This window comes from Lucilia sericata, unplaced genomic scaffold, assembly GCF_015586225.1.
Source record: "Lucilia sericata isolate MDLA Ls3-8-SP2 unplaced genomic scaffold, ASM1558622v1 Contig000002F_arrow, whole genome shotgun sequence".
NCBI classification, from domain to species: domain Eukaryota; kingdom Metazoa; phylum Arthropoda; class Insecta; order Diptera; family Calliphoridae; genus Lucilia; species Lucilia sericata.
Genome location: NW_023994043.1, coordinates 1,815,642 through 1,825,627, shown reverse-complemented (window position 1 = coordinate 1,825,627; position 9,986 = coordinate 1,815,642). Strand labels below are relative to the sequence as shown.

The following is a 9,986-nucleotide window of genomic DNA, read 5'->3' as shown; positions in this document are numbered from 1 at the left end:
TTATATATTTGAGAAATTGTACAAAAATTTGTTTTTCTGTGTATGCGGGCAACAGAGATAAAAAGGGATCTGAGATGTTTTTTATACCCACTATCAAAAAAGATGGGGGTATATTGATTTTGTCATTCCGTTTGTAACACATCATATATTGGTTATAGACCCACAAAAGTATATATATTTTAAGTCCTTATTAAATTCTAAGACGATCTAGCCATGTCTGTCCGTTTGTCTGTCTGTTTGTTTTAAAGCACGATAGAGTCCGAACGGAATGAGCTAGAGGATTGAAATTTTCCACAAATGTTCTCTATAGGTAAGGTTTATTTGGTATTGAAAATGGGCAATGTTGTTCCACGTTTTCCGATAGCCCCCATACAAGTGGACCCCCGAAAAAACAGCTTTAAAGGTCATATCTGTTTTAAAAGTCGAGTATAGTGATGAAATTCGACATAAATAAGTTTCTTATGATCCAAAATCTCCCTACCAAATTTTATGAGGATCGGTCCATAATTGACCCTACCCCCCATAAGAGGTCCCCTTCATAAAGTGATTATAACGCTTATTACTGGCTTGAAAATACGAATATAAAATCTCACTACTAAATTTTATATGGATCGGTATATAGTTTTCACAATAAAGCATTTAATGAATTGTACCTTTCCTCAGATTTTGAAGGTAATAAACAATTCAAATTAAATGCTTTATTGTGAAAACTAAATCACATTTTATTTTTGTAATAGGTGTAGGGTATTATATGGTCGGCCTCGCCCGACTATAGTTTCTTACTTGTTTTCTTTGTTTTTGTATTTTAATATTTTTTTATTATTCTTTATTGAATCTTTCTTAAGTAGAAATTTACAATAATTATTAAAATCTTAACCTAACCTATGACTAACGTTGTTACTGCCACTGCAGTTTCAACACAAGTTCTCGATTTGATTATCTGGGATATATGGATTACATTTTCTTCTCATGTGGCTTATTAATTTAGCGTAAAAAATATTACGTTCATGTGTACGACTTCATATTTCTTCGTGAATATGTATTGTTTTGTAGGCGACATCGTAGAGTGTGGTCACTTAACCGTCTTTGGTCTAGTTGTTTGACACTATATTTGTAATCTATGGAGTGACGATTGACTACCTCCAAGGACAAGCAGTTGTTGGTTAAATAGCTAGTCTGGGGCTGTCCCCCTGAACTGCTGGGGTTTTTTCAGATATGTTTATGTATACATATGTATGTATTTTGTGTGTGTGTGGTCTGTCCGCTTATTGCCGGTACACACAGGGAAACTTTTTTGGGAATATCAACCATCTCTTTCTTCTACACACAAAATCATAAGTTTCCCAAAAAGTTTCTCTGTGTGCACCGCCACTTATTAAATAGATCGTTTTTCAAATTGTTTTTTGTTTAAACAAATTTTGCAAGTTTATGGGTTGTGATTGTTTCTGTTAAGTAACATAAAATGTAACAAGTAAGAGTGCTATATTCGGCTGTGCCGAATCTTATATACCCTTCACCACAGTGTATTTAAAAATATCAATTCTATAAAATTTTAATTTATTTAATTTTCCCGTTTATATTATTATTATGTGTTGCGAGTGATCTGAACCTAAAGTAGAGCTGCTGGCACTGTGGTTTGTTTGTGTTTTATCTGTTGTTTATTAGTTGATTTGTTTATATGTTTCAATTTGTTTGTTGTTTTTGGACACGTTTATGTGTATATATTTTATTGTTTTTTTTTTTTTTTTGGTATTGTTTGTTTGCATGTGATTTATTATGAGTTTCTTCTTCTTGTTGTATGTTTCTTATGTGTTTGGTTGTGTGTCAGCTGTTCGGTGTAGGAATGCCTTTACTATAATGTAGTAACGCGGCGATATGGCGTAAAGCACAGGGTTGCATTTTCCATTCAGGAATGAAAAATAATAATTTTGGCGGGTTTTGAAAATGAAAATAAATTATGAATGGAAATAATAATTGCTAATTTTTATGAAAGCCTGATACCATAATAATTGCGGACAAAGATTTTGATGATGATTATGGGTCGGGAGGAGTAGGAAAGATGCCTGTCTATGCATAAGGAATTGGGGAAAACCAGATACATATATGTAATATAAACATTTGGCTGGCAGCTATAAAAGATTTAAATATATATTTCAAATAAATAAATAAATGTAAATACTTACAGTTAACGGTATGAAAACTGGCAACATGGATTTTCCAGTTAATTTGCAAAAGACAAAGAAGTTAAGTTTAGTAGAGAAAAAGAAAATTTAAAAGCGATACTAAGGCCGTCAAGTAAAGACGTTAAAAAAAAGTGAAAAGGAAAATATATTTGAAAACTGTGTGGTTACAGTATAAATTTTTTTTGTGTGTGAGACTAAAAGAATTAAAGGGAAACGTAAGTTGAAAATAATAAAAAAAATGAATTTTGAAATGTTTCCTAAAATTGGAATTCTTTTAAAACAGCTGGCTATTATTATCTGGAGAAAAGGGCACCGAATAGACGTCTTCCCAAACCACACGCAAAGCAAATATAATAGCCAGGTAACCCTTTTTATAAGTTTTAAGTGCAAAACAAAATTTTTATTCTTGCCAATGGCCCAGTGGCAGAGATGTTGTTAATGTGGCAAAGTGTATAACATGGCAAACATAATTAGTACTCTGCATTACGATAATGATTTTTAAAGAAAACTTTCTAATTCAAAACTGGGAGAAAGATAAGAAGTGCGAGATTAGAAAATTGTTGAATATTATTCTCCTATATAAACGGACCAAAACAAAGTTGATTGAAAAGATTGATAAAAGATAAATAACGCTTTCCTGGATGTAGATTAAGTTAATTTTAAGTTAGTAGTGTTTTTGTGAACAAAAATTATAAGTGTCGCGTTGATTGTTAGTTTAGGTGTATGTGTTGTCTACTTATGTGTGTAAAATACACTTATCCCTCGATTATTGCTCAATAATAGAAAAATTTAAATCTAGAGCCCAAGTAGCGCGTTAATTTATTTGAATTTACTGCATAATGGCAGATGAGATTAGGCTTAAGAGAGCTCTTTTAGGTGTAGTCAATGTTGTAAACGTTAAGCCTGAAATAGAGGGTAAATAGTTAGCTTGAGCACTAGATAGCTAGAATAAACTTACAAAGATAGGGTAAAGTAATATTAAAATGCGAGGGAAAAATGTATAAATAGGATTATCGCTGTTTTGTTATAAATTATTGTTATCTTTCTTAGTCAAAATAAGTCAAAATGTTCAAATCCAATTAATAAAAGATGTGATTGGTATATTGTAAAACTAATATTTATGAGGATTTATTGAATAACAAGGTGAAGGTAATGATGGAATGGTAAGTTGAGGGTAAAGGTCGAGCGGAAATGGGTCGTTAGCCAAAAATGATGCGGATGCAGCTACGACAAGGTCGGGAGGGCAGATGAGACTGTCAACTGTCTCAAGATTCTTCATGTGGTAGATTCGTTGGTGTAATTTCTGTTTTAATGTAGTGTTTTTGTAATTCTTTTGTTTACTGTTCGGAGTTGTGCCTGGTGAGTAGGGTTGGAACCGCCTGAGTATAAATACATGCCAAAGCTAGCTGGAAACCTCGCCAGAATCACGTTCCGTAACATATGGTAATAGCAAAACGAACAACAACAACGCTAAACGAAATAAACACACAAAAAAATCAATTACACAAGGCAGTAAAACCAACAGACATCCAAACAAACGAAACGAAATACACAAAAAACAAAAACAAAATAGACAACGCCATGAAACCTACAGACATCCAAACATACGAAACTGAATACACCAAAAAACAAAAACAATATACACAAGGCAATGAAACATACGAAACGAAATACTCCAAAAAAAAGCAAAAACAAAATACACAACGCAATGAAACCAACAGACATCCAAACATACGAAACTGAATACACCAAAAAACAATATACACAAGGCAATGAAACACACAGCCATCCAAACACATGAAACGAAATACTAAATGAATAATAAGCATGAAAAAAATTGTCTTTTTTATGAAATTTTCAGAGGTTGTCTCGGATTTTTGCTCATATCTCCGGTATTTATGGACCGATTTTGCTGATTTTAAATAGTGATCTTCTCGCATGTCTAACAGAATTATTGAAGATTTGGATCTCGCCGATATCTGGGGTCCTCTAAAAACTGATTTCAACAAACACAGAGATGGACAGACAGACGGACATAGCTTAATCAACTCCGCTACCTATAAGGATCCAGAATATATATACTTTATGGGGTCGAAAATTATATTATAGAAATTACAAACGGAATGACAAACTTATATATGTATACCCTTCTCACGAAGGTGAAGGGTATAATAATGTTATTTATATGTATGAATGATTATATTATTATTATTATTATTATTATTATTATTATTATTATTATTATTATTATTATTATTATTATTATTATTATTATTATTATTATTATTATTATTATTATTATTATTATTATTATTATTCTTTATTAGATTATAATTTAATTATAAACCTTATACAAATTATAGAGCAAATGATTATAAATTATAATCATTCATACATATAATTATTCATACATACACATATTTTAATCAGTGACTTTTCTAAATTTTTTGCTCATTATTATCTAGGTTTATATACACAGTTATAAAGGAACTCTTGGATTATAAAAGCATTATATAACACCGTGCAACAGTCATTTTCACACATGAAAAAATCTATGTGTACAGGAAACTGTTTTTCATAATCAGCTCTTATGCCCCTGTAAAAGGACATATGATTTCAAAAGATGAATACCAAATTTATATAAAAAATTTTGTATAATTATTAATATCAAATGAAGCTGAGAACCTCTGCTTCAAAATATATTATTTATTTAAATTCATCAGGATCAAAAAAGAAATGGAAGCTTAAGGAAAGTTTGTCACAAAAAAGTAGTTAACATTTTTTTGTTTCGAATATGAGACCTTTTTAAATTTAATTTATTTTTTGATTTTTTATCTTAGTGATTCAAATAAATAATATACATATATAAAATGTACACATTCCCAGCTTTCATTTAATACCAATGTTAGCATCATAAAACACATATAAATATTTAAAATATTCGTTAGAAATTATAAGTCCTTTTATAAGGACATAAGAGCTGATTATAAAAATCAGAGTACGCAGAATTGTTACGAATGTAATCTAGTTTCACGTGCATGTTGAATTTTCTATGTGTGAAAGCTTTTTTTCAAAATTGTTTCAGGGTGTAATATAATCGCATTTTCAGATGTAATTTTGATGTCGTTTGTAAAGTATGACTTCCATTATTTTTTGCTGGGTTATAAAGAGTTACTGTCACAGACAACAAAGATTATTGACTTACAGAATAAATACTCAATTATGTCTAACAGAATTAGGGTATGGATGTGAGAAAATACACATCAATCTATCGAACAAAATTATCTTCTTTCTGTCTTCTTCATCCTCATTTCTTCTCTTGTAATCCAATTTTTATAATTTTACTGGGATTTTTTTCCAGGCCCAAATAGAATAAGCAAGCGGCTTATTAAACATACTTTTTCCATTCGCACACACACTACACAAACATTGATCGTAAAAACACCGATTTTTTCACGTTTTTATGGACTTGCAAAGATACAGATGACAATTTTTCTTAGAAATGTAAATGTTGTGAAAAATTTGTTATTAATGAATATAAACAATACAAACGGTTTGAAAAAAATTCAAATGTTTGTGTAAAAATCAATTTTCGTACAAACACGAAACACTCTCATACACTACACAACAGGCTTGCACAAACGTAAAATATTGGTATGTTTGTCAGGCCGCTTGTGTAGTCTATTTGGGATTATAGTAAAATAGATAGAGATGTAAAAAGGGTAAATACCCAATTGGTAAATACCCGATAAAATGGAAAATTTAAAATTATATTTATAAATAACCCAAAAGGTAATTAAGAAGATATTTACCACAGTAATTTAAACATTAATCTTAACTACCGAGTAGAATTCCAACTATAAAAATATACAAATTTGACAAATTTTTAAAGAAAAAAAATGAAAAATTAATAAAACTAAAAATTGTTTTTATTTAGAAACTTGTATTTCATGCAAATCGGCCCAATTAAAAAATAACCCTCCATTATAAAGTTATTGGATATTTTTTTACTGGAAAATATGCAAACGCATACATATATTTCTAAAATGCCTATGTGTATAGTATACACTGGTGTATAGTATAACCTATAGGTACAATGTATATTATAATAAACTTTTTTCAGGAATGAAATTCTTTTGTGGTTTAAAAACATAAAGATTACTTACAACTATGTATGTACATATATAAAATACAATAACATTTAGCGGTTTCAAATAAAAATAAACTTAAAATAATACTTTAATCAGTTCATGTAAACATTACTGATCATGTAAACATTACTGATTGAAGTTTCAAAATTTTCAAATGGAAACATTTTTTTCACAAATTATACTGAGGTTAGGACTTTCAATCGCTGGTGGAGAATTGAAAGTCTCGTATTCAGTACATTAATACGCTTCGATTGAGAGATATTTCCGCATGAAAAGGCTGTTCCTCGGGACACTCTACTGCCCTTTTATTGAGTAGAGATTGCTGCATGATCATAAATCATGGTCTCATATTATTACTGCTTTCGAAAAGTTTCCAAATTTGTTCGCATTCCTGATATCTTAGCTGCTGCTCTTCTGCCGTTGTTAAATTCACATCTGTAGAATTTAGTGTAGATGTCACTATTGTCGATTGTTTGTCGTATTGCTGGTTATTTTGCGGATAAATTTTGTTATGTACCTGGTATTTTGTTATAATAATTTCAGATGGAATGTTGAAATTTGTATTCATTTGCTGCTGATATACCGGTACCGAACATAAGTTCCTTTCTGAATGTTCCTTTCTAATATGAATGTTAAGATAATATTTTTGTTTATAGACAACTCCACAATAATCACATTTGTGCCCTGAATGATATAGAATATGTTTTTGGAATTTTGTTTTTAATACTTTTTTCTTACATATTCCACATTCTGTTGTATATAAGTGTGAATCGGGGCTATGATGTAAAAACTGATGCATTTTCATGTTTAATTCTGTTTTCGTTCTTGCATTACAAATTTTGCACTTAAATGGTTTATTTTGTAAGTACATAGTTTCACTGTTCTGCTGATTATTGTGATATGGTCGCTGTACTAGATGGTATCGCTTGTGAGGAAATTCATTACTTGTAAATTCTTGTGGTGAGATATTGTGAACTCGTTGTAGATGGTTTTCCATATTTGTTTTATTAATGGTCCGTGAACCACAGATATTGCACTTGAATGCTCTAAAGTTTGCGACTCTTTTTTTAGGCAACTGATGGAGTCGATTCGAGTGAGAATTACTGTAATATCCTTCGGTTTGTTGATTGTATTGGGGAATATTTAAATGCTGAGTTGTTACAGATCCGCAGGGTGATACATCTGGTGTGGGTATACTGGTTGTTAAATGCATCACATTAGTATTTGGCTGATAAACATTATTTCCTATAAAAACAAATTATTTTTAAAATTGAAATTTAAAACACTTATAAGTGCTAAACAAGGACGACCATATTTTACCACACATTTTAGAATCTTAATGTATTTCGTAAATCGTGATCAGCTAAAGCAGTTTATAATTGATATATTAAGCTACCATAGAATAACAGTAATTACCTTCATTAGTATTAGGACTCTCACTGTCTAACACATCAGGATGATTTATTTGATCTGACGGTTCGTTTTCCATTCTATTATTAACTTCATTTATTGTAGTGTCTTCATTTGTTGAAATAGGAGAGTTTGGTAGTGTGTCAATATGATCTTGATTATCTTCATCATCCGATATTTCAATCATGTCATTATGTCTGAGGTAATTTGTTTCTATGAGCGGTTTGGTTTCGCCTTCATGATTTAGATTATCATCATTATCATCTTCATCATCGTCATCTGATATTATATAAGTTTCATTATCATAATAGTAGTTACAATTTGAAAATTTATTCTCATATTTTTCCATATCTTCTACTTTAATATTTGGCTTCACATCATCTCCTTCAGATAAAATATCAGTTTGTTGTGACTTTCTTTCAATATCAATTTCATTGAAAATGTCACTGTCTTCGGTTTCCTTGACACCATTATTTTTGATCAGATTTTCATGAAATTTCTCCAACAATTTTATCTGATCTTTTTTCTGCAACAATAAGAATATTGGTTTAATTTAATTCCACCTATTAACATTCAAAAATTGCATTAAAACTTCTTAGAATTTTAACTTTAGAATATATTAATCACACAATAAAACAACAGCTTTTATTAAATACAAATTAAATTTGCGTTGATAAATAATAGAATTTTTATATTTGTGACGTTGTATGCGGGACCATTTTAAAAAATTTATTTTTTAGCTATTTCTTAAAAAAGAAAATATATTATATGAGTTTTCATTTTAAAGAGTTATTAAAATAAAATAGTTCATATGAATATTATTAAAAATTTTAGTAAAAACAAGTAGGAAATTATATTCGGGCGAGGCCGACCATATAAGGGCTTTATATAGGGGTTAGGGTCAAATGAGGCCCTATAATTATAATATTCATGAGGGTCATCAGGGCTAGTATAGAACTTGGTTTTGCAGCTTTTTGTCGAGATACGAGTATATTAAGCATAACTATAACCATAAAAGCCCAATCCGGGGGTTCAGTTGTATGGGGGCTTGGTGAAATAATGGACTGATGTTAACCATTTTCAATAGTCTCTTGTACTATAGAAGATCAAGTGCCAAATTTAATTGAATTATCTTCAAAATTGCGACCTGTAGTTTGATTAAAAGGACAGACGGACATAGCTAAATCGACTCAGAAAATGATTCTAAGCCGACTGGTATTCTTTAAGGTGGGTATAGGACCAGTATTATTGTGCGTTACAAACATCAGCACAAACCAATATACCTTCCCCACTAAAGTGGCGTAAGGTATAATAATCTGTTCATTTTAGAAATTTAAACGTTTTTTAATCACATGTTTAAATAGATGCCTATTTGAACTTGTCACATCTCAAGATTACAAGTGTAAAATTGGGTAAACAATAGGACTTTTTTAAATTCTTCAAATTTTTTTTGTCAATCATGAGGAAAAATTCTTGAAAGCATGTCTGATAGAATTATTGAAGATTTAGATCCCGAAGATATCTGGGGTCTTCGGAAAATTTATTTCAACACACAGACAGACGGACGTAAGATTAATAATTAAAAAAAGAGACTTCTTTCAGAATTATTTCCCGGCATGATATTAAAGACTGGTACTTTATAATATTTCAATTCGATTTAGAATTCATTCTTTTTGTGCTCTGTATGGTTAAGGACACATTAGTTTTTGAAATATTTTATTTATTTTTTATTAATAGAACTTTCAAATGAGAAATGTGCATGCTAGAGCATGTTTTTTATATTTTTAGAGTAAATATACATATTTTTTATTTTCAATAGCATTTTTTATGCGCATTATCACTTTTTTACGATCACATTTTTTGATATTCTGATTATGAACCCTTAGTTGTAAATGAACGAAATATTTGCCCTTTACTTCTCTTTGTTGTTCTTACAATTTTAAAATCTGCTGATTCCTTCATTTTTGAAGCGTTTTCCTCATTTGAGTCTTCAGTCTTTACTTCATTTTTTGTGAAATTTCGTATTTCCTCAGATATTTTGTCTATAGTTTCATATTCCACTGAAATGTGTTGTTGCTGTATGTGGCACCAAAATGCTGATGCATCACTTGTGGAATATGTCATATTAATATTGTCCGCATTTTGTAAACATATTGAACAAACAAACACCGTCTGTTCTAAATGATTGCAATAAATTTCACCATATTTTTTCCAAGTTATAGGGATTTTATTATCACCACTA

At 30.1% G+C, this 9,986-nt stretch overlaps 1 protein-coding gene across 1 annotated transcript; it reads right to left on the bottom strand.

Annotated features, from left to right (window-relative positions):
* Positions 1-6,585: 6,585 nt before the first annotated feature.
* LOC119615356 (zinc finger protein 271-like) lies at positions 6,586-9,737 on the bottom strand. The gene is made up of 3 exons (XM_037971444.1): positions 9,680-9,737; positions 7,751-8,270; positions 6,586-7,579 (listed from the first exon to the last, which is right to left on the bottom strand). Exons 1-3 carry the CDS (start codon positions 9,704-9,706, stop codon positions 6,672-6,674), a joined length of 1,455 nt encoding a protein of 484 aa, XP_037827372.1. The 5' UTR covers positions 9,707-9,737; the 3' UTR covers positions 6,586-6,671.
* Between the last annotated feature and the right edge of the window lie 249 nt (positions 9,738-9,986).

Coding starts and splice junctions, on each gene's coding strand:
- LOC119615356 (XM_037971444.1), bottom strand. CDS start 9,706: ATGAAGGAATCAGCAGATTTTAAAATT. Junction 8,271..9,679: donor AATCAGCAGATTTTAAAATT/GTAAGAACAACA, acceptor TTATTGTTGCAG/AAAAAAGATCAGATAAAATT. Junction 7,580..7,750: donor GAGTCCTAATACTAATGAAG/GTAATTACTGTT, acceptor TTGTTTTTATAG/GAAATAATGTTTATCAGCCA.